The sequence below is a fragment of the Amblyomma mixtum genome, chromosome 1 (assembly GCF_055824585.1).
Source record: "Amblyomma mixtum isolate Tamu chromosome 1, ASM5582458v1, whole genome shotgun sequence".
Classification (NCBI taxonomy): domain Eukaryota; kingdom Metazoa; phylum Arthropoda; class Arachnida; order Ixodida; family Ixodidae; genus Amblyomma; species Amblyomma mixtum.
This window is the reverse complement of record NC_143012.1, coordinates 197,238,106-197,262,901: the sequence shown is the minus strand read 5'-3', so window position 1 is coordinate 197,262,901 and position 24,796 is coordinate 197,238,106. Positions and strand designations below refer to the sequence as shown.

The following is a 24,796-nucleotide window of genomic DNA, read 5'->3' as shown; positions in this document are numbered from 1 at the left end:
TATCCAATCTGACACCTTTCCATACCCTAAAGATCACCACACTCCGCTTGACGGCGACAACACAACATCGAAGCACTCAGTTCCAGCACGTTGGCCATCTATGTCTCCGCGTGAAAGTAAGCACGTGCCACACGCTTTTACACTTAAGCCCACTTATAACAATATTCAAGTGCCATGGAAATACCATTGTTATAACCAATAATTGTTATAACAGGGTTGTGCCGAAAAAAAAAAAGGATGACAAACTTCAGAGCATTTATTGACAATAAATACCCAGAGGGGTTTGATTGTTCTAATGCCTGTAAAAGCTCGTTAAATCGAACTTCAGGGAACCGGAACAATGTTCACCGATGACCAAAGCACCGCCATCACTGCGCCACCGGGAGTTTTGCGCACCTCCATGTCACAGGAATCAAGCCGGCTTTTTGGAAGCTATTCTTATGGGAAATTCAAGAAGCATGCAGAACCAAGGGTGCGGTGACAGCTGACAAGAGAAAAACCGCGCTGGCTGCATGCAGGGGTACGCATGGCGTGCGTAGCCAATGCAGCAATGCAGCAGCTCTCCTGACGCGATGACGCCCGCCTCTTTTGCTTTTGTGGTGTTGCTGCACCAGCTTAGTCCACTAGTCGGCCCCACACATGCACGCTTTTGTGTTGTAAGCATGGTTTTGCTGGTGTGGTTGTAGCATTTTTCTTTTTCTGTAATGGTTGACACTCAATTACCAGATTTAATTGTTATAACCAATAATGTGCCTTGACAGCATTGCTATAAGCAGTTTATTTTACCATAGAACACATGGCAAAGCTGATGGTGCCATGACCGACCATTGTTATATCCGATATATTGTTATAAGTGGACTTGACTGTATATAGCAAACAGCCCGTCAAGCAATTCCTGGCAACTGCGCGAGTACCGTCGGCTCCACATAAGCAGCTGTGGCCAAGTCACGTGACTCGACAGTTGAGAGGCGAGCGAGCACAGCCAACTCAACGCGCGACACTGTGGCAAGGCGCCAAGCCTCCGCTCTTCCTGGTTTTAAGGGCGGACATGGGTCTTAGAATATTTTTTTTATTTACAGACCAAATGCAATGAAACTGCACAGACTTATTCAGTTTTTTCTGCTGATTTCAAATATGCAATTTCTTTATTTCTAGACCAATTAGTTCCTGAAATATTAATACAGTCGATCCCGGATATATCGAACTCGAAGGGGATCGCGAAAAAGTTCGATATATCAATAATTCGAAATATAAAACATGCCTATTAGACGCTTATTTTAAAACTGCGCAAATCTCGGACAATTTCCCGGGATCGTAGCAAGTGGGAACTTACCGATTTACTCCTCTCAAGTCCACAAAAATGAAAGCACAACTCCACGATCAGCGCGCTTTATTTCGCAAGAAAAAAGTCAGTGAGCTTTGCTTGCCTCTTCCTCTGCACCATGCAGTTCATTAAGCTGTCCTCAAGCTTGTTGATAGTATCCAAATGAGAAAGTCCAGTGCCCTCCATTGCGCCACAACAGCGACGAATGACGCTGAATGCGGATGCAAGTTCAGCCGCAGTGCATGGCGGCTGGGCCTCTTCGCACAATCTTCGTCACTGCTCGGGTCCGCTTCCTCGGTATCGATGATGTCAGCCACGATGTGAGCATCAGAAATTAGGTGTCTGCGGGCCTGCGGCCAGCAGGGTTTCCCTCTTCCCAGCTCCTTATGGCCATTCCCATTTCCTTTCACACCCCCCACAAAGTTCCCATCAGTGACTAAGAGCGCAGCTGTCCAAGGCCAGCGCCGCGTGAACTCTCATTAGGAGAAGCCCATTTGCAGGAGCGCGCGCTAGTGGAAGAAGCCCACTTCCAGGGTGGCGCATACTGGGAGAAGCGCACTTGCGGGGCCTCGGCATGGCACGGAGTTCGATATATCAAATATAGGGTGCACAGGAGTTCGATAAACGTAAACAAATTTCCTATACTTTTGCATGAGATTCCCAAAGGGATTCTACATCTGTTCGATATAGGCAATAATTCGATATATCCGGGTTCTATATATCCGGGATTGACTGTATATATCATGCCATTGTCTGCTCAAACAATGGAAAAAAATATGGGCCACCAGAAATTTAATTTTAATGTGTGGGTAGATACTACAATGTGTGAGGAATGCAACGCTGGAAGCAGTTTTCAGTTTTTTGTCCGTGTGGTCAAATGCGCTTAATAGTTAGTTTTCAAGTGAGTTAACCAGACATACAGTGCCAGAAAACACGACACACATGAAACTAACTATTAAGCCATTTGTCCACACGGACAAAAAACTGAAAACTGCTTCCAGCGTTGCATTCCTCACACATTGTAGTATCTACCCACACATTAAAATTAAATTTCTGGTGGCCCATTTCTTTTCTATTGTTTGAGCAGACAATGGCATGATATATAATAATATCTCAGGAACTAATTGGCCTAGAACTAAACAAATTGCATATTTGAAATCAGCAGAAAAAACTGAATAAGTCTGTGCAGTTTCATTGCATTTGGTCTGTAAATAAAAAAAAATGCTCTAAGACCCATGTCCCCCCTTAAGTGCACTTAACTTGCCTGCTTGACAGCGGTATAAGACAGATTTTTTTGAAGTGTAAAAAAATTTGTCAGCGGGTGTATGTAGTAGCCAAGTTCTCTCACTCCTCGGCGTCCTTGCACTCCAAGGCAACTGCCGAGAAGGGAACACAGGAGGGAGGCGGGGAGGAGGGTGGGGCCTCACCTGTGAGAGCTGGGCATTGAGCATGGGGTTCTGCTGCTGCAGAGAGGCAGCCTGGGGCCGCGGGGACCACTGGGGCGGCCCACCGCCCCCACCGCCGGGGGAACCCAGGTGTGGCGAGCCGGGGCTCGGGTATGGACTAGGGAAGCCACCTCCCGGCTGCTGCTGCTGCTGCTGCGGTGGCTGCTGGGGCTGCTGCGGCTGTGGCTGCTGAGGGGAGTACCGCTGACCCGGGGACAGCTGCTGGGGCTGGCACGTAGGGGGGCCAACAGGAGTCCCATTAGCAGTACGTTCCCAGCGCAATGGACAAGGCAGCGTGAAGGGCGGACACACTAAATAATCGACGCCTAACAGAATTATTCTTGTAGTTAATATGCATCACATCTCACTAGACAGGAATGAAAAAATCAATTCTGAGCGCAATCATGTTTTTCTGTGTTTCTTGTGTATGACATGCATCTGCCTTTTAAGATTTACATCTTTGATAACCATGTCCTATTTCTACACAGCTTTCTGTTAATACATATACAGTCAAACCCACTTATAACAATACCGGTTATAACAATATATCGGATATAACAATGGTCAGTTGCGGCACCGTCAGCTTTTGCATGTGTTCTATGGTATTTTCGGCACAACCCTGTTATAACAATTATTGGTTATAACGATGGTATTTTCATGGCACTTCAGTATTGTTATAAGTGGATTTGACTGTATGTTATCATAAATGACAAATCTGAGTAATATTACTGTCTTTATCACCCTTGACCAGCATCGATTACGTTTTTTTTCTTTTCTTATCAGTGTACACGCATGTACGTATCTTTTTTATTTTTTACATGTACTATAACCTGTCACTGGTCAAGGGGCGGACAGGGCTTTTGTCAGGCTGTAGAACTTGCAGCTTTTTCTCCGCCGCCCTTTTTCACCACCTGTATACTCTGTTGGTGAAATAAATGCTCATTGATTGATTGATTGATTGATTGATTGATTGATTGATTGCATTAGCAAACATACAACAGCTCCACAAGGCAAACATCAACTACCTTAGACCGACAAAGCCAAGTTACTACGTGGCAGCAGCACGCAAGGACGTAGGATCCAAGCAAAAGGCCACCATTCCATGAGCTTCCAGAGCATTTCAAAGGCTCCACATAACCCTCTCCCCTCGTTTTCTAAAATAGTCAGCAATGGACAATTTCTGGGCAAGGTGGCCCAGTACAGGTGTCAGCAAAGGTGGAGGAACCATGCAAACTGGCTAGAACTGCGTGTGCCAGCGGTGTCTGAAGGTGCAACGCCCGTTTTCTAGACATGCACAGGGTGCCTTCCGAAATGCACTGGCCTGCTCACCTACACACTTCCATCGGGTGTGGCTTTCTATACAGAAAAACCGCCACCGTGCACTTCGTGTCTCCACTTTGGCTCAAACCCGTACATGTTGCAAAACTAATGAAGCCCTTCGCTTGGCTCCCATCCAGCAGCTACTCCCTTCATTTTTTGCCAGTCTTCCAAGCCAGTGGATAGAAACCAGTTTTTTCTTTTTTTTTTATGTTCACAATGAAAAAAGCAGGGAGAGCCTCACCTGCTGCTGGGGTGGACTGAGCACACCCGCGAACCGTGGTGACAGCTGCTGTGGGGCCTCGCCACCGGTCATGCCACCCCTCTGCACACGAGCAAGACAAGAGGAAAAGAGAGCGCACTTCAAGCAGGGTCAAGGGACAAATGACTGAACACTGAGAAAGAGCAGACTGCAGCTGCTGCTGTACCAATACAGCAGCACTCTCAGCCAGAGTAATTAAACGCAAGGGGTGGGCAGCCGTGTATCCCCCACTACATCTCACAAGCGCATGCTCTGCTAACAGTTCCACTTATGCAAACACTTGCCCACCTGTCAGAGATCTGCACCACCCTCCTCTAGTATTCCCATCTTCCCTGGAATTAGAGAAGACTTTACAGAAGTGTCACTTGCTCTCTTGGAGCCAATACTATGTCTTCCCCACTGCCCACCCCTCACAGCCCCCTTAAAAATGTGCCGACAAAGCAAGCATTACAGCCACTTCCAACACACCATGCACCTGGTGCTTTTGAAAAGCACCACCCCGCTGCACTGAGGCTTTCAAAACATGGCCCCAGCAGCTCTCCTCCGCACACAGTTCACAGACTGATGATGCACATGGTGGACAGACACACTGAACAGGACCACGCACACGTAAGCAGCAGCAGCAGCAGCAAGAAACAGCGCTAGAACAAGGTGGCACGCACCGATTTGAGCATCTTCATTCTCTCCTGCAGGTCCTTGCCCTGTGCCTGGCTCAGGTGGTAGCTTTGCTGCACAGTGTGGCGCAGCCACGCCCTCCCTCGAGCATCAGAAAGCCTCCGCAATCCCCCCCACGCCTGCTGCCCACCTCACTAGCACAGCCCCCCGCCCCCGCCCCTGCCTGAACAGTCACTCTTGGGGAAGTTGCCCCTAGTGTGAGCTGCTAAGGACTGGCTCCAAGATCAACACTCGTTCAACAAGACAAAATATGCCCTTCCACTGCAGAAGAACAGCACGGATGATGATCAAATGGCTTACATGAGCACAGAGTCAGTCTGGCAGATGCTCTGGTTACCTTCTTACACGATATGCAGGTACAGTGCGCGAAAACTGGTGCCCACCGTTTTTCATTTTCACTTTATTTTTACACCCATCATACGCATCCTTTGAAGACACCTTCCACCCTTCACCTTCATCTTTCCATTTCATCCTCGTCCAATTAGTACCAGGCCATGCTTCCCATGTTGAGCACAGGCTTACTCGCTTTTGTGATCCTAGTTTATTACCCCTAGGCATTACCCCTAGGCATTACCCCTAGGCATTACCCCTAGGCATTACCCCTAGGCATTACCCCTAGGCAAGACTCCCAAGTGCCCAGGCTCAGGCAAGACTCAGGCATGCAGGGCCTTTAACAAGACATAACCCTAAGTTAAAATTCACGCTACATTTCCACTGTGGACGAGGAGTGGAGAAACACCAACACTACATTGATTGAGTTGCATTGTGAATTAACACTGACAGTGAATGAAGCTGTCATTGCTTTGATTACGCTTCTTCACACTCATTTTTTTGCACCGCAAAAGAAGACTGAAACTGACTCAAAACTTTGACTCGTGGTAACCAACTAGCCATGCCTGATCTACTGCTGGACCTCAGTGAAGAAACACAGAACACATTTTGTTTGACAGTTCTCACCAACGCTAAGCAATTCAATGTTGTGGGGAAGCCAGCAACAATCACTGAGAAAGTATCATTCAGATCAAGTCATCTCTTTGTTTACGTTTCACCCAGGTGAGCACGTGAACGTGAGCATGGCTGTCACAGTATAGTAACCGAGCTGCAACAAAGTGTTCCAATGTTCTGCAGTAGCATCACTTTCAAGTGAAATCCCGCCTCGTCCGGCCTACAAAAGTCCGGTCTGAATCGAAGCTCGCGTTACCAAAAACGAGAGGGTGTGGTCAGAGATAATATAACACAAAACAGCCTGCATAACACACCATGCACTACGCATCACTAGGGTTGTTCGTTTTCGGGTAAAACCCGATTTTACCCGATTTTCGCACCCCGAACGTGTTCCTAAAATATCGGGTAAAACCCGATTTTTCCCCGATTTCTGAAACAATTGTTCCGTTCCAGAAGCGGCTACTGCGTCAGTCGTTTGATGACTACCGACCTCTCTTTATTTCCGTGATGGACGATGTAGGCTCGCGTCGTGAGGAGTGTAACCAGTGCTTGCTGGAAGCAAGCCCCACAAATGAAGGTGTTGAAGTGATGGACTATTGGAACGACGCAACTGTGCGTTATCCAAGGCTAGCAAATGCAGCGTTGTCATTGTTGTGCCTAGCTAATGGCAGCTGTGACGCTGAGCGAACGTTCTCTCAGCTAAGGTACGTGCAGAGACCAGACAAGTCTCGGATGGAAACCGAGACGTTGCGCATGCAGATGATTATGTATGTTAATAAAAGGAGGTGTAGAACATCGATGACCAGCCCTCGTGAATAAAATGTTTCTTTTCTCAAAACTGACTGTTGCCTCTCACTGCGCGTAATAATTAATTACCAAAGAAACGCCAAATTTTGCAATACTTTCTTGAAAGTAGCCCAAAATATAGCCCTGAGTTACCCAGCGGTTAGAGCAAATCGAATAAAATATTAGTTTGCAAATTTAACCCGATAAAACCAGTGAAGTTCGCGGTGCCGTATGTTGTTTGCTGCATCCGGTCGCTTTATGGGAATGCCCATTACGTTCTTTTTCTTGGGCCCTCCGCACAACCACACAGGAAGGGGTCAGTCAACCCGGCGGGAAAAGAGGGGGCGCCGAGTGGCGGGGGATTACAGGAGACGTCAAACTCCCCTCATGGACGGAGTCGTTAGGCGGCATCCTGTGTGCACGTGTGTACGGCGAAGCTGACCCGCGCCACAGTGCGTGGCTCTTTGTACCATGTCTGCAGCGGCATGCTTTGACATATTGTCACGCTAGCTGCAGGCATGAGGAGCGACGACGACAAAACAGATGAGTTGAAATGGCGTTCCTCGAACTTGGCGGCAACCGGACCTTGGGAAAGCGAGTGTTCGCGAAGCTCGCAGCGGGAAAGCATAATTATCCGAAATCGTGATGGTGGAAAGTGTGCATATGTGTACAGTGTCGCGATGAGTTAGCTTCTTTCCCCAATCATTCATTGGTTGTGTTATTCTTTCCCCAACTGCTGATTTGTGGTATTTTCCTTTCCCCAATAAGTTATTGGGTGGATGTTTGTATAGTACTTGATTGGTTATTCTCCCACCGAGGGCGGGGACATTGGTTTTAAAACCAGCTGCTTCGGCAGGACCGAGGGCTGGTTTCGTCACCTAGAACTGCGAGCCAGTCAAGTGTAAATATGTTTTCTCCTTGCTTGTATCCTCCTTTGTGCTTTTAATTGTTATAAAAAGTTAACCTCTCCAGAAGTGTCCTCTTGCAATGTGATTGAGCAAAACGAATCTTCAAGACGTCAAGAATCCTACAACAATCATCTTTAACTAAATTTCCCTCTACGGCGGGAAAAGAGGGGGAATCCAACTGGCGCAGTCGACAGGATTTGCTACGTCTTCCTGCTCGAGGTATCTGACGGAGAGGCGGAGGATCAAGTCGGTGGACAAGCTGCAGAGCGGTACGTCCTAAAGGAGGAACGTCAGCGTCATAGAGCGACGTTGAAAGCTTCATGAGACTGCTGGTCATTGTCAACGGGACGTAGGAGGCTCAAGTCGGCGAGGAGCTGAAGGAGCCAGGCGACCGACGTGTCGTGGAGGTGCCTAGTCCGTGAGCTGCGGAAGGAACCAGGCGTCCCCGTTGAGGTTCAAGAGAAGAACCAGGAGACCAGCAAGTCAAACGAGGCAGGACAAGTCAGCGAGCTGCTGTGAGAGCCGGGGCTCAACTCAACTCATCCGCATCAAGGAGCCCGCTGTCGTCACTCAGGGCGACGTGACTACCGTGGCAGAGGAAAGCAACCTGCGAGGTAGGAGACCTTTCTGCTTCCTCCGAATTCACCATGTCGGTGTAGTGTTTTCGTGCTATAAACGATAGCACGGAAAAGGGAGATGGCTGCCGTACGGTATAATCGGGAGGGCATTATGCGACGCGTTGAGGTTGAGCAGAAGGCAGAGCAGCTGCTGGAGATTGAGAAGCTGAAACTTCTCATTGAGCAAGAAAAGTTAAAACTTGCGCAGATGCAATCTAAATTTAACCAGGGAACGAAATCTGATAGAGGGATGTTATTGGCAGCAGTTCAATGTTTTGACTGCATGGAATTTGGGCATCTAATGATTGACTGTCCGAAATCGAAGCGAGAACAGCATGTTCCCGTATTGAGAGTGACCGGTGGGCCAATGGCTATAGGTGTGAAAGCTGCAGCGTTTAGGCAGCAGGGCCCAACCGTGTGTGCCGTGCCAGGAGAGATGGCCGAGGGCATAGGGGCGTTAGTCACGCCTTTGAAGCGCTGCTTGTCAGAGCAAGCCGAGATAGAGGAGACCCAGGAGGCGCATGAGTGTCGTGAACAAGAGTTAAGCATTCTGCCAGAGCAGGTTGGCGCTAACTCCGAGGACGCAGTAACGCTCAACGAAGAGGTGGAGCAGGCGCCAATAGCGGGAACTCTCGTTGCAGGCGACGCTAAACTAGCTCTCAAAGATGAGGTGGTCAGCCAGCCGGAGCTGACACCCTGCGCAGTGACAGCAGATGTAGCTGATGGTGTAGCGAAGTTGGTAACACCTGAGACGCACTCGCTGCTAGAGCAGCCAGAAAAAGAGCGGCTGCATGAAGAAACAGAGCAAGCTGATTTTGAAGAACATTTCAAAATTCGAGACACACCTAAGACGCCGGTAGAGCTTGAGGCCAATCCGATAGCTGCAGAAGTTTTGGCAGCAGATTGTGAGTTAACAACGAGCGATGAGGCTGCATTTGATGCCGAGGAAGGAAGTAATGCGCGTTTGACCACTGCAATGGTTTTCGAAGCTGATAAGGAATTGCAGGATTCGGATAATGCGTCTGTCCCTGTGGGTATCGACGTGGAGGAGACACAGTATGCTTCATCGCCAGAAGTGGGGAAGCAAGCTGGTGAAGGTAGTTGTCAGAAAAGAAGGCGTGACAGCACGATTTTCTTTGAAGCGAACGTCGGTGGGCAGTTGTACGAAGAGCTAGCGCTACTTGAATCTCGATGCAAAACTGCATGTGAAGTAGCCGATGAGAGGCCTGAACGGAATGTAAAATTGAAAGAAGGGGTGAATGCAGACGCGAGGGCAGTAGCAATCTTCTTGGCCCGCGAGGAGCAGGTGTGCTCTATTGATCCGAAGGCGGCAGCCTTTACAACCGGCTCTGTGCCGAATAATTGTAAATTTTGGTCCAATCTTGTGGGCAAGGCTCAAAAGAAACAAGTGTTGTTTCGAGATGTAGGTGGCTAGAATTTATTTCTGCCAGTTTGGGGCACCGATCTGACATGGTGAATTCTGGAATGTGCAGATTGGTCTCCAGCCTTGTGTGTGCGGGTTGAAATATCCGCTGTGTGCGCGCATGTGTGCGTGCTGGTGTACTGACCGGACAGCCGGCGCATGTGTGCGTGTTGGTGGACTGACCGGACAGCCGACGTACGTGTGTGTGCGTGCGTATGTACTTTTGTTGTTGGACACCATGGCTGAACTTCAATGCCCCACTGACAACAAGTGTCCGTGTAACATTCTTGGTTGGGAGGAGTGAAGTTCGCGGTGCCGTATGTTGTTTGCTGCATCCGGTCGCTTTATGGGAATGCCCATTACGTTCTTTTTCTTGGGCCCTCCGCACAACCACACAGGAAGGGGTCAGTCAACCCGGCGGGAAAAGAGGGGGCGCCGAGTGGCGGGGGATTACAGGAGACGTCAAACTCCCCTCATGGACGGAGTCGTTAGGCGGCATCCTGTGTGCACGTGTGTACGGCGAAGCTGACCCGCGCCACAGTGCGTGGCTCTTTGTACCATGTCTGCAGCGGCATGCTTTGACATATTGTCACGCTAGCTGCAGGCATGAGGAGCGACGACGACAAAACAGATGAGTTGAAATGGCGTTCCTCGAACTTGGCGGCAACCGGACCTTGGGAAAGCGAGTGTTCGCGAAGCTCGCAGCGGGAAAGCATAATTATCCGAAATCGTGATGGTGGAAAGTGTGCATATGTGTACAGTGTCGCGATGAGTTAGCTTCTTTCCCCAATCATTCATTGGCTGTGTTATTCTTTCCCCAACTGCTGATTTGTGGTATTTTCCTTTCCCCAATAAGTTATTGGGTGGATGTTTGTATAGTACTTGATTGGTTATTCTCCCACCGAGGGCGGGGACATTGGTTTTAAAACCAGCTGCTTCGGCAGGACCGAGGGCTGGTTTCGTCACCTAGAACTGCGAGCCAGTCAAGTGTAAATATGTTTTCTCCTTGCTTGTATCCTCCTTTGTGCTTTTAATTGTTATAAAAAGTTAACCTCTCCAGAAGTGTCCTCTTGCAATGTGATTGAGCAAAACGAATCTTCAAGACGTCAAGAATCCTACAACAATCATCATTAACCCAATTTCCCTCTACGAGATCAAGAGAGAATCCAACTAAACCCGAATTTCGGAGTTTTTCCATGAAAAACCCAATTTCTCCCCTATTGTCAAGCCGAAAAATAACGCCGATTTTTACCCCCCGAATTTGAAAAAATATAAAACCCGAAAACGAATAACCCTACGCATCACCCATCACAGGCTCTTCCCTAAATGCTGACCACTTCTGGAGACTCTGGGCATTCCCTTCCTAGAGGGGGTGGGGCACCAAGTGGTCACGGAAAAGAGACAATACCGTATTTACTCGCATAATAGGCGCACTTTTTTTCAAGAAAATCCGGCTCAAAGTTCGGGGTGCGCCTATTACGCGAGTCGAAAAATTTCCGAAAATTTTACCCCGCGTACTAATAGGCGCACCCCGAACTTTGAGCCGGCCGCCACTTCGGAAATTCGACGTGGCCGAGAAGTGCGGCAGTTTCGACTGCGGCGCGCCTAAACTTTCGTACGCGACTCCAGGTGCCGAGGTTTTCGCGGGCCTAAGTCGGGAACGTTTCCGGCTGGAGATAAAGCTTTCCAAACAGACGTTTAAGTGAGCATCCCTGGCAACTGTGTGCGGCTGTTCTGTGCGATGTCGCTGTACGTGCCTGGGTCTGCAGCAGCTGCGACGGCAGCAGCACTAGTGAAGACTAGTAGTCAGTTCAGCAAAAACTTTGTTAAAATAAAGACTGGGGGGGCGGGGGGCGAGGCGTCGGCTTGCAATCGTGTAAATACAGTATTGATCACAGTGCGAAGTTCGGGGTGCGCCTATTATGCGCGGAAATAAAAAAAAATCTTATTTTTCGCGACCAAACTAGGGGTGCGCCAATTATGCGAGTGCGCCTATTATGCGAGTAAATACGGTACTGAACCATGCCAGCTGATGTAGCGGTTGTGGCTTGGCATTTTCTCACACAATGCGAGAGGACTAATCTGACCCTGCAGCTGTGGCCTCACCTGGATGGCTATGTTAGGTGGAGCCACGCCATGGTTGAGCAGCTCGTTGATGCTCTCGGGGCCGAAGGAGTCGGGCGGATGCTGCTGCTGGGTCTGCATGGTCAGCTGCTGCTGCTGCTGTTGGGCCAGCAGCCGCTTCTGCTGCTGCTGCAGGAACATCTTTTGCCGCCGCTCCATCAGGTTGCGCCGCATCTGCACCAAGCCAACCCTCTGTCAACTCACCCGCAAGCTGGGGGCAATTGCCACATCCCCACACAATGCACGACAGCTTCCGCCGCGAGGCATTGGCTGCACTTTTTTTTCAGTGCGCAGCTGCTTTTCTCAAGAGCCTCAACAAAGTTTCTTCTATGTTCGTTCATGCATCGCCTGCCGTCGTCAGTGCCTCCCCTTTGTTTGACGCGCGATGTCGGTGCGCTTTCCACTCTCGCACCAATAGGCGCTTACCCGCCCTGTGCATTGAGAAGGTGTGCGTGACCAGCGAAAAACGCGAGCTTTTGTTTTTAAGCGAAACGGTTTCAAGGAGCGCATCCTTTCCAAGGGTAGTGCCTCAGGGCGCGTCTGCTTTTGCTCCGTCTCACCAGCAACTCACAATCATAGCATGCACCTGTAACAGCACCAGGCGCGTTTAGATACCTGCACTGCTTCTTACCGCAGGCGCTACAGGAATCCTCACGAACAGTAAAACCCACTTATAACAATATATCGGATATACCGATGGACAGTAGCGGCACGGTCAGCTTTTCCATACGTTCTATAGTATTTTCAGCACAACCCTGCTATAACAATTACAGGTTATAACAAAGGTACTTCCATGGCACTTCAGTATTGTTATAAGTGGACTTGACTGCATAACCAATGACGAGACAGCAAATGACGTTAACTACTGCACGACCCGACACCAAGTTCGCACAACCATGACAAGCAGTGCAAAGCATTAAAAAAAACGGCCCTCGCCAATCCATTGCAGATTGCCCCTCCATCACCAGGGCAGAGATAACAGCAGCGATTGACTTTGTCGCCACGAAAGCAGAGTTGCAAAGGCTTAATGAACCTATGACCCCATAGAGTTTCTTACTACTACCTAGAGGGAAAGCTGGCAGCCCGTCTATGGGAGTTTGCATGGCGACCCCTCGAGACCACTTCAGCCACCATGGGCGCTCAAAGCATCATGGGGCGGTGAGCTACTTGTTGCGGAACTGCAACTTTTGGCCAAAAAATAATAGAAAAATAAAGCTGTTTGATAACTACAAACGTCCTAACATTCAATATCTTGTCTAATGATTGCAACAAATGAGCAGAAAAGCATTTAATTGCAAAGTTTGCCCAAAATAAGAGACGACTCGCTCTCCTATTGGCCAAGTGATGAACACTAAAAAAACTAATATTTCGTAATTAACAGGCGCACTTTTAAAAGTAAATATGTTTTAAAAAAAATGTTGTTGCTTAGATACTTTAAGAGGTTTTTTAATGGCATTTTGGAAAAGTAAAACCTTTTATTGGCGTCGTGTGTCTATGCGTTTTCACTACTATGGGTTTTGTACACTGCGTTCGCGCGAAAGTCGTCTGCGCACACACGAACAGCGTTTTCGGAATGAAACGTCTTAGTATTGCCACTGCATGTTCCCAAAAAATTACGACTGTTCCGCAACAAGTAGCTCACCGCCCCATGGTGGCTGAAGTGCAGCGCCGCCAGCTTTCCCTCTAGGTAATAGTAAGAAACTCTATGTATGACCCCAAGTGCAGACCTACCCTGCTCCTGTCCAGGTCCAGGCTGCTCACCTGGGGAGAGACATTGGCCATGCCAGCCACCACCGTGGGAGCGTACTGGCGTATCCCGGGCTGTGGCTGCTGCCCCGGCTGGGGCTGGGGCTGCTGGGAGGCGAGCCGCAGCCTCTGCACCGCCGTGCTGCTGTACACGGGAGGAGCTGCCTGGTAGGAGGCGGTGGACCCAGGACCCGCATACAGCGGAGCCTGCGGAGAAGAACACAGAGCGTTCACTGGCTGCCCTGAAGGCAGAAGACACAAGTGGCATGAAACTCAACAGCCCTGAACTGACATACCATCCCTGCCAGTGCAGCCGAGCCCCCTCTTTATAACAGGACAGGCACTGGAGAGGAGCTTTTGGCTATGAAAGGTCTCTTATGGGCAGGGGTTCGTGCAATTTTTATGCAAGTCTTTTGGAGAGAGCATATAAGAAAATTTGCTGCAGGAAACTTGCTGAAATGCATGCCATTGGGCTCTCTTGACACCAAGGAATGCAATAAGGGTAAAATTATCATCCTGGCTATCATAGAACTTGAGTTACAGGGTACTGAAGCTGCCACTTCACAAACAGGAATACACACTTTTCTTCTCATTTCTGAAGCGACAACTTCAAAACTCTACAACTCATGTTCTATGATAGTCAGGATGATAATTTTACCCTTATTGCATTCCTTGGTGTCAAGAGAGCCCAATGGCATGCATTTCAGCGAGTCTCCTGCAGCAAATTTTCTGCAAAACTTTTCCCAAAATACTTGCATAAAAATTGCACAAGTGCTCAAGGAATTGTTTTACACGAAATTAAATGACATATCCAGAATCAGCGCACAAAACTACATGTGGCCTGGAAATTTCATAACTGTGACTTCATTAATAAAATTTTTTTTTCAAAGACCAGGGTCCCCCCTTATACCAGGACAGGCACTGGAGAGGAGCTGTTGGCTAAGAAAGGTCTCTTATGGGCAGGGGTTCGTGTTTTCATTCCTTGCTGATCTCTCACTATGTTTTGTGCTGTTACCCAGTGACTAGGAGTTTAACAGAAGGAGTCTATATATTGTTACACAAGCTAGCTTATTAGCTGCAAAAGTAGCTGTTTACTTTCGTCAGTCTGACTTGATGTCAAGAAGCCACATGCTTTCAAAAGCATTGCAGCCACACCTGTTGGCCAGCCTTTATTCCTTTACTACGCATGGGTCTTTTTGTTATTTACACACAAAATTTAATGAAACTTCACAGAATTGTTCAGTTTTTTTCACTGATTTCAAATACGCAACAAGTCTCCTTCTAGGACAACTAGTTCCGGAGACATTAGAGAGAAAAAAAAAACTGCTCACCAGAAATTCATTTTTAATACAGATGTAGGTACTATAAAGTGTAAGGAGTGCAACACTGGAAGCAGTTTTCAAAGTGAGCTAACATAAGAGATTTCGCAGCCCAATGAACTTCGCACTCATAGCCACGGTGACTTTAAAGAATTTCAAGATAAAAAAATTTCACAGGTGAATAGAAAAAATGTGCTTCCAGCATTGCATCTGCATCCAGTATACTTTCGGCTTCACAATGCAAAAAAGAATTATAGCTCTAGCCTTCGGGCAAACCTGTAATTGCTATCTACTTCCAAATGAATGTGGTAAGGAAGGTTACCCTCAAAGTTTTTCATTGCTTCCTTTTCAATAGCCCCACAGCGGTGGCTCAGTGGTTACGGCACTCAGCTGCTGGCCCGAAGGATGTGAGTCCGATCCCGGCTGCGGCGGCCGAATTTTGATGAAGGAGAAATTCTAGAGGCTCGTGTGCTGTGCGATGTCAGTGCACGCTGAAGAACCTCAGGTGGTCGAAATTTCCGAAGCCCTCCACTACGGCGTCCCTCACAGCCTGAGTCGCTTTGGGACGTTGAAGTCCAATAAAACCAAACCATCCTTTTCAACAGAAGTGTGCACTCACCTGCTGCTGTTGGGGCTGGGGTGTGGACTCGAAGCTCATGAGCTGCTGCTGGATGGCGCTGATGGCCATCTTCTCGCTCAGGTCGGGCTGCTGCTGCTGGGGAGGCTGGGGGGCCCCCTGGGCCTGCTGGGGGCTCTCGAGCACCTCCTCGAGCAGCCGCAGCAGCACCGTCTCCTCAGACGCAATCGTCTCCATGCCTGGCTGAAGCTCCTGCTGCAGGCTAAACACCTGCTCCCCCACAAAAGAGGTCGGGGGCCTCCATCAAAAACAAGAACTGGCCACCACAACACACACCAAAAGAATCGCCAACGAGACAGAAGCGACAACAACCCAACTCCGTAAAAGAGCGGCCCTTTCGCACCTGTGCGGGCTACTTCCGCACCTGTGCGGGCTACTTTCGCACCTGTGCGGGCTACTTTCGCACCTGTGCTGACTACTTTCGCACCTGTGCGGCCTACTTCCGCACCTGTGCGGGCTACTTCCGCACCTGTGCGGGCTACTTCCGCACCTGAGCAGGCTACTTCCGCACCTGTGCAGGCTACTTTCGCACCTGTGCGGAGTTTGAATTAATGATATTCCACTGGACACATTATATGCTGGCTTTAGTATAGGCAGCAAGTGCGAATGAGGTCCTAAAAATCGAGCAGTCATTTGCAATGCATTCAAAAATTTCAGGCGCTCTTATACACTGGGTCTATGGGCCAGGTCACAGTGCCGCGAAAAAGTGCAAATAATCAAGCATGCCCGAAAAATCAAGGCTCCAAATTTTCGACCATCGACTGTACTATTAATGCCTGCCTGTTAATCATGCAAGGAAAGGTATTCGCCAAAACAACCTGGCCCGGTGTCGCAGTCCCGCCAAAAAATGCGAGAGAAATCTGACTTTAAGAATGAGGCAAGCCCAGCAACAGGGCACACTGCTACAGTTCTGCTTCAGGCCACGAGCCTCACCAAGACGTTCCTACAAATCTGGCCAAGTAGCTGATGCTTCAGTAAGCCCAATCAAGAGAAGTTGGCGCTTCAAAATGACCACCGCGAAAACAAAAGACTAGCTCTGAAACTGCCAGCCTTTTGCCAGATTCAATTTCTCATCTGAAGTAATCAGTCAGGCCACTCACTTCATCCAGCACTTGCGAGAGGAGCTGGTCAGCCGATGCACCCCCGGCCGCTGCAGCCACAGACAGGGAGGCCGCGGATGAGGAGTTGACAGCGTTGACGATGCTGGCTGGGATACGCGAGTCGCTGAGGAGCTCCGAGAGCACTGCGCTGGGACCCCCCACCGTGGAAACCGCAAAGCCACTCCCCGCCGAACTGGTGTGCGACAGGTACGATGGCTGTGACTGCTGGGGCAGCTGGGCCGCGCGTCGTGTAGAGTCCGGGCTGTTCATGAGGATCTTGCTGAGGAAGCCCTGCTGCTGCTGCTGCTGCTGAATGAGGCCGCCGCCACCGCCGAAGGAACGCTGCTGCTGAAGCGTCATGGCGCTTGACTCTGCAACATTCAAGAGAACCAGGGCCGTGCTCAATCTGGTGTTGCACGAGACGGCAGAAATAACAGTGCACAGCACATGCAACTAACCCTTATGTTTACAAATCAATATCGACAGTCGAGCTAGCTAGTACTGCATTTTGAAAAAAAGATAAAACAGCAGAAGCAGACTTCCGTGGACATTGGATTTCATTGCTAGGTAAGCAATGAAGTCCATAAAATGGCACGAATGGCAGCTAAAAGCAGCACGATGGCTAGTAAAAACCTCCTTAATTCACAGTTCAAGAGATTGGCAGAAATGGATTTGGTTACGGCACACATTTTTACAGAATGGACTTAATTAGGACACCAATAAGCTGGTTTACACTTTGCTGCAGCAGACTTTTTGAGAGCGGTTGATTTCAAGTGTTCCTCGGCGTACCTGACAGACGCATTCAAACAGCAGCAGCAGCAGCCACTTTAATTAGCAGCCTGCCACGTATGAATAGGCTGCTTCCCTAAACACCCCACCCAGTGGCCGCATAAAGAAAACACTCAGAGACGACCCTCACCCTGTGGCCCCAGGCCAAGCAAGGAGGGGGGCCGGCCGGGCTGCTGCTTCACCATTGCCTGCTGCTGTTGCTGCTGCTGTTGCTGCTGCTGCTGTGGCTGCAGCAGTCCGCCCACTGTCGGAGGTGTGTGGATGAGCTTCTTCTCGAGGTTCTTGGGCAGCCGATCCTGGGGCAGCTGAGACACGATCGAGTTCGCGATGGAGGTGGGCACCGAGGGCACAGGCCGGGGCGTTTGCGCCAGCATCGACGCCAGCATTGGGTTCTGCCCCGCCAGGTGGGCCTGCGAGAGAGAGAGCGACAGGCAGTGAGCACAATGGCCTCACAGGTGTACGCATGCAGCCATCCTACTATAATACTGAAAGCCACTACCAGCCTCGCTACCACTGTGACCCAAAGGACAGCGGCGCGCTTCTGGGCAAAAGAACCCACCCAATCAATACTTCAGTGAAAACTTTACAAGAGGAGACGAGGGCTGCAATGACTGCCATATCTATTCAGCAACAGTATTCAAGCCTAGCGCACATTTATGTGTCAACTAGCTCCGATTTCAATGAGCTTGAACCTTCAACCAGCGCACAGCCAAATGCCTCACCTTCCTTACAGGAATGAAGCAGATCGGTTTCGGAGTCTTTTTTGCTATAACGAATCACGCTGCCTTGCCCCACAGAGCACTAGTCGGTGACAATTGATATCCGAGTAAGAACCCACCAGGGAAGAAGCGATAACCAACCAGAAAGCAAGCCTGAAAGGTGAAATAAGTCTTAACGACCGCACCCAGCATAGCCTCAACATGCTTCCCTCAATGCTATCCAGAAAGAAGCAAAATCCGCCCACCAGTGGCAGATTCAAGTGTTGCCATTAATGGCCACAGACCAAACCCAGGTCACTAAAAAAAAAAAACTCATGAAGTCACAATTACGTAATCTTCAAGAACCATGTATTTTCATGTGCCAATTCTAATTATGTCCTTTAACTTCACGTAAAACAAGTACTTGTGCACTTACGCAATATTTTTGCGAGTCTCTTGGGGGAGAGCTTTCAAGAATTTTGTTGCAGGGAACTTACTTAAATGCATGGCATTATTTTTTCCCGACACCAAGGAATGCAATACGGGTAAACTTATCAGCCTACCTACCATAGAACCTGAGTTACAAGGTTTTTAAGTTGCCACTCCAGAAGCAGGGATACAACCGTTCTTCCCATTTCTGATGTGGAGACTTCAACAGTCCATAACTCAACCTCTATGATAGGCAGGACGATAATTTGACCCTTACTGCATTCCCTTATGCCAAGACAAACCAATGGCACGCATTTTAGCAAATTTCCTGCAGCAAAATTCTAAAATGCTTCCCCAAGAGACTAGCATAAAATATTCCACAAATGCACAAGTACTTATTTTATGTGAAAGTAAATTACATTTAGAAGCAGCACACAAAAATTAATGTCCCTAGAAGATTGTGTAATTGTGACTTCACTGAAAACTTTTTTTTTTTTAATATATAATATCAGGGCAAGAACTAGAACGCTCACCAGGCCTTAACTGCATGAATGCAGTGGGAAGTACAGCCAGCGTTCAAGCTATCTGCAATGATAGGCTTTCCCATTAAAATTTGAAGCAGCTAGCAGACAAAGAACATGAATTTCCGAAAGAAAAAATAAAATATGCAAAGGAGGCGAGAAAAATAAAACTGCCGCAAGAGTTGCTCTCAACACAGAAAAGACTGCAAACTCCACTAAGCATCATTTCCATCTTCAGCGTTCTGCAAGTATACTATAGGCGGATAAAACTCAAGAACGAAGGGGCAAAACAGCCCCCAAAGCAGGCCGGACAGCCAATGGTGTCGACCAACTGTCGTGGCATCATGGTTAATCCCCTTGCACTTGCTTGCAAGACGTTGCAAGAGGCTGATCAACCACAGATTAACTCCAACGTCATGACCATTTCTCAACGCCACTGGCTGGTGGAGACCATGCAGGGAAGTACTTGCCACTTTGTTCTCGAATTGTACCCGACTATGGTGCAGACTGGACAATACCTCAGCCTAGTGTGCGGGACATGAAGGTTCCTACAGACAGTCGATGCTTTCACATACAGTGGAATCCCGATTCTCATGCGACAACCCGAATTTCACGATGAACTGGCGTGGGTTCTGCAAATCCCCCCATAGAGATAATGCATTAAAAGCCTTAATCATACGATGGAGAATCTGCATGCCTGGCTTCACGCGACGGCCGGCGGGAACCATCCGGAATGAGAGTGGCTGACGGAGCGCTTTACTGGTAGATTTAACGTGAATCAAGAAGGGTGTTCCAAATCGAAATCAAGACGGAGACATGTGCGCGCCTCGATGTGATCCTGCGCATGACCGTCTATTATGACGATTCTGGATTATGGCGACCTGCTGTCGTCGGTGCGAGGCTGCTCTCAACTGACAAGTCTTTCCGTGTGGTACGCTGACAAAGGCGCTCAAAAATCAACTGTATGTCCATACCAGCACGAAGTTATCGTATAGGCGGTAACAAGATAAGACGTTTCTATGAACAGCGGTGGCTAGTTCAAAGGCACTTTCCGCTGCGGCCTCAGTGCTGAGCATATTAGGCCTAGCAACAGGAGAGGCGCACTGCTTTTCTGATGAACCACATCGTACTCCTCCAGCATAGGTGCACTCTAGTCTCGCATTCACACCACAGGCAGGTACCATGATTCAGTTTGCTTTCTTCTTCTTTATGGTGCAAATGCTCAACTACCTGCTCCCGTGAAATGACAGCGGTTCTAGATGGAGTCCAAACAGAAAGACATGGCGCTGACATGCTCGTATATCGCACCGTGAAATGTATTTGAATAGTTGGAGCAACCATATTTCTCGTCCAGATCACCGTTCTCGGGGCACATGAGGCACCTACTTAACGTGCAGTGATAGAAACGCACACGCACCTCACCTAGCCGCCCCTTCACTGTCAAAAGGCGTTGCTGCACGGTTTCAGAACTAATTCTCGCCAAACGAAAACAGGGGCGCTTTTACAATGCACGGAAAAGAATTACAATTGATTTTGACAGCCAGAGTAGCGGGTGCGTTTCTTATGCGAATGTACCGGCAGCACGAGATTTCAAATCATGCGACGTCCGGATTATGCCACGCTTTCGCGTGGCCCCCTGATATTCGTATAATCGGATTCCACTGTACTTCCGGCAGCCCTACACCCAGAACACAACATTCACACTGACTCTTACGCACAACACCAGATAACGAGCAGGCACATACACCACAGACAACACAAAAAGACACAGAGGTCACAGGAGAGAAAAAACAAAAAAAGAGAAAAGGGTGAGCAGATCACACTGGATTCAACAGAGACACCAGAACGGACGACGACAACAAAGGAGCCCAGTGGACACTGAAACTCCCTCGGACGTCCACAGGACGTCTAAGGGAGTTCCAGTTCCCAATGGACGTCCCATGGACGTCCATGGGACGTCTAAGGGAGTTTCCAATGTCCATTGGGTGGAACAGGCTGCAGAGGAGGCGCAATCGAGACGAGAAAGGTTGAGAGGCAGCAAAGGAGAAAGGGGGGGGGGGACAACAATGGCCCCAGGGCTGCCCATTTACCTTAATCTCAGGGCTAAAGGAGAGGGCACTTGCTCCCTAATCAGGACCAATGGGGAAAAGAAAAAAAAGGAGAGAGATGGGGAAAAACAAGTCAGTCAACACAAACGCAGGGGAACCACAAATGCCACTGTCAAACGCGCAAACACAGGGGGGGGAGCCAGGCATCGCAGCACCGGGCAGTGTGCAAAAACAAACGCACATGCGACCCCCCCCCCCCCCCCCCCCGCCCCTACGTGATGTTGAATGCTGGGTACAGGTGCCGTCAGAAGTAAATGGAAGGCAAAATTAACGAAAAAATTAAATCACTGCCCCCCCCCCCCCCCCCCCCCTCCCTCATTCATGCATCCTTGAATACACATGAGCGGCCTAATTGCGATTGTGTGAATTGCACTATGCCCCAACAAACATGGGCCATTATGCTTTGGATTTAAAGAAATTAAATTAAATTTTTTTGACAAAGTCCCCTTCCATTTACTTTTGACGGCGAGTGTACATTCAAAAACCTCTACGCCTCTGAGGGTTTCTTTGTAGCACGCATCAAGAGAAACAGGTGCTGACGACAGCCACAAGTTACAGGGGTGCCTAAGGTGGACCTCAAATGCGCAGGAGTTTTTCAAACATAGCATGGTACACCGTGCAAGTACGGCAAAAGGGGGCAGTAGTTAAGCTGGTTTGTACTCTGCTTAAATTTAAGGAGGACACTGGTCTTGAAAAAAAAAATTTTTATTAATGAAGTCACAGTTACGAAATCTTCAGGGACTATGTATTTTGTGTGCTGATTCTATATATGTCATTTAATTTCATGTAAAACAATTCCTTGAGCACTTATGCAGTTTTTATGCTAGTAGTTTGCGGAGAGTTTTGAAGAAAATTTGCTGCGGGAAACTCGCTGAAATGTATACCATTGGGTTCTCTTGACACAAAGGAATACAATAAGGGTGAAATTGTCTTCCTGCCTATCATAAAACTTAAGTTATAGGGTTTTGAAGTTGTCGCTTCAGAAATGAGAACGAAAGTGTGTATTCCTGTTTCTGAAGTGGCAGCTTCAGTGCCCTATTACTCAAGTTCTATGAGAGCCAGGATGATAATTTTACCCTTATTGTATTCCTTAGTGCCAAGAGAACCCAATGGCATACATTTCAGCGAGTTTCCTGCAGCAAATTTTCTTCAAAACTCTCCGCAAAATACTTGCATAAAAAGTGCATAAGTGCTCAAGGAATTGTTTTACATGAAATTATATGATATATCTAGAATCAGCACAAAAAAATACATGTGCCCTTAAAATTTCATAACTATGACTAAATTAATAAAATTTTCTTTTCAAGACCAGTGTCCCCCCTTAAAGGAAAGCCTAGTTCACACATTCCCACCGCTCACTCAGTTTCGTTCAAACTGGTGGGGCTGGTTTATATCCCTACTGGGACCATCTCTGCCAAATGTCACTATTTTGCTGGGGGGTTTCCTTGAACATTCAAATGGAGAACTGAAAATAAAGTGGGCGATTTTCACTCCAATCTCGTGAGTCCATTTTTCTCATTTCCTGTTCTTTCTTTCAGTACAATATCAGCTCGGGAAAACTAGGTTCCAATATTACTCGGCAATATTAGTATTGTAGCAGGCTTCCTGGAGCAAAATTTTGTAAGGAAGACAACTGCATGCTCAGTTTGTATATTTTGCATGTTTTTTTTTTATACTAAAAATGAGTTTTAAAAAATATGGCGCAAAATGAAAAACCAATGCCACTCTTTATATGCAGCAGTCTTTACCTACCCGAAACAATTCCACAGTTGTGTGCTCTGGACATTCCCAGGGCCACATAACAAAAAAATTGGCAAAATTGCCCTTATATTCCAAGCGATAGTTTTCCTAGGCAAGCATACACATCCTTGTCATAAAGGTTGTACAGCATGCTTCATACTTATTCTAGATTAAAGGAATTTGGCAGAGACGGTTCCAGCAGTGATATAACGTAGCTCCACTAGTTTCCATAAAATCGAGCAAGCGGTTTGAAAGTTTAGGGTGTGTCCCCATAACAGATTGCCCTCCGACACTTTAAAAGCGAAACATGCCCCCATTTGTGGGCTACGAGACCGATCAAAAGGGACGCCGAGGAGAACTCCATCCCGCTTTGTTCTTCACAAAATCGGGACTCGGTCGGCAAAATTGTTCAGAAGCAAAAAGCGGGCTCTCACTGCCGAGAGATTTGGAGTCATTGTTGCCATACTTTTCTCCCAAACTCATGGCGTTGTGACAGTCAATTGGTATCTTTTCATTTTTCGCGTTTAGTTAGCCTTTTAACCTTTCTTTGGCAATAAAAGTGCACTAGTGGCGGAAAAGCAAAATTTAATTTCAGCACGTAAATCCTTCTTTTTCTATAAAACAAAAAAAAAATCTCCCCCGATGTCACCATAGTCGACTTATGCAAACAGCCTGTTGTGTCGATGCCAGCCTTTGTCACTCGTTTCTAGTCTACAAAACCTGTTTTCGGGTAAAAGTAGCTTCTCTGTCATTAGAATGTGAGAGTCCATCAACGCAGGCCAACATCAATTTGTCCCCTTCAATCGGCAAAGCAGCTCCGGAACGTAACCGTATTTCGTGAAACGTGAGCTTAACTTAAAAGTGACCAATCGTGACAACTGTGGCTTCAGCTACTACACCAACCCACAACCATGCACTGCTGGCTATCAGACACAGCTGCCGTGACTACATAACTTTGTGTCAAGTTTAATGACCACCATTCCCTTGGTGAAGAGAATAGCGCAGCTAAAACTGAAGGAGAGCGTAGCACGATAAGCAGAAAACACACTAACAGGCAAGCAGTAGGTCATTACAGTGCAAGCTGCATATACCGAATCCTGCAAAGCAAGCCCCACCCGCCAATAATACGTGTGCAGCCAACACCCTCTGAAGCAAAGAGGAAATTGGCACATCTACCATTTGACTCACAATCTGTCACAAAAGCTCCCAAGTCAAAGTCCTACCTGTCATTAGAACAAGATCACACCCGTTTTTTTTTTTTTTTTTTTTTGCAAAATGACTGCACTAATTAGCACAGAAACGGACTGGGATAGTTGGTGCCAATCCACCTTGGCATTTAAGGGGGGATGTGGGGATCAGATTGCAAAAATCACGAAAAAAGTTGATTTTTGAAAAGTACTTTTTGGCATCTCCAACACTGTTTCTATGTTCTACTGAAATATTTCACCCAAAAATAAACTTTAAGCGCTCCAAATAAATATATTTGTCGGCATCTACACATAGACAGTGTGTGCTAGCTTAGAACTTTCAGGCTTGTTTTCTCGAAAGTTTGTTTTGAGCTTACTACCTTGTTCGTGGAAAGCATAGCACAGCAATGGGTGCATGAATTTTTACCCCGTTTGTTTTGTTCTGATCACTGAAGTGTGGTCTATGTCAAGACAGTCTCAGATTTTACCATTTAGGCTCGCATGTTTTTATTATATGGTAATGAGAGCATGATCCATTCTAAACATAGAAGAAGGTGCATATTGTGTCCTTTATAAAAAAGAGCAGAGAAGTTAAAAAAAAAATTAAGAGAGTCTTGATTTACACCCCACTTCTTAGTAAATATTAAAAGCATTTACAGACCTGTAGCCTGTTTTTTTGTCATGCTAGGCTTTCCA

General features: G+C 47.8%; 1 protein-coding gene across 36 annotated transcripts in view; it reads right to left on the bottom strand.

Moving 5' to 3' along the window:
* Window positions 1-24,796, bottom strand: part of LOC149370499 (uncharacterized) — a 586,025-nt gene that overhangs the window by 15,353 nt on the left and 545,876 nt on the right. For 24 of the 36 annotated variants that reach the window (XM_089561750.1, XM_089561766.1, XM_089561742.1 and 21 more), the window contains 9 exons: window positions 21,156-21,191; window positions 17,548-17,827; window positions 16,629-16,999; window positions 15,511-15,738; window positions 13,558-13,779; window positions 11,809-12,000; window positions 5,011-5,076; window positions 4,331-4,411; window positions 2,752-2,997 (listed from right to left, as the gene is read on the bottom strand). In XM_089561750.1, coding sequence (XP_089417876.1) covers window positions 2,752-2,997; window positions 4,331-4,411; window positions 5,011-5,076; window positions 11,809-12,000; window positions 13,558-13,779; window positions 15,511-15,738; window positions 16,629-16,999; window positions 17,548-17,827; window positions 21,156-21,191 — 1,722 coding nt within the window. The remainder of the gene's footprint in view (window positions 1-2,751; window positions 2,998-4,330; window positions 4,412-5,010; window positions 5,077-11,808; window positions 12,001-13,557; window positions 13,780-15,510; window positions 15,739-16,628; window positions 17,000-17,547; window positions 17,828-21,155; window positions 21,192-24,796) is intronic. The other 12 variants (XM_089561801.1, XM_089561866.1, XM_089561894.1 and 9 more) reach the window with 3 other exon arrangements.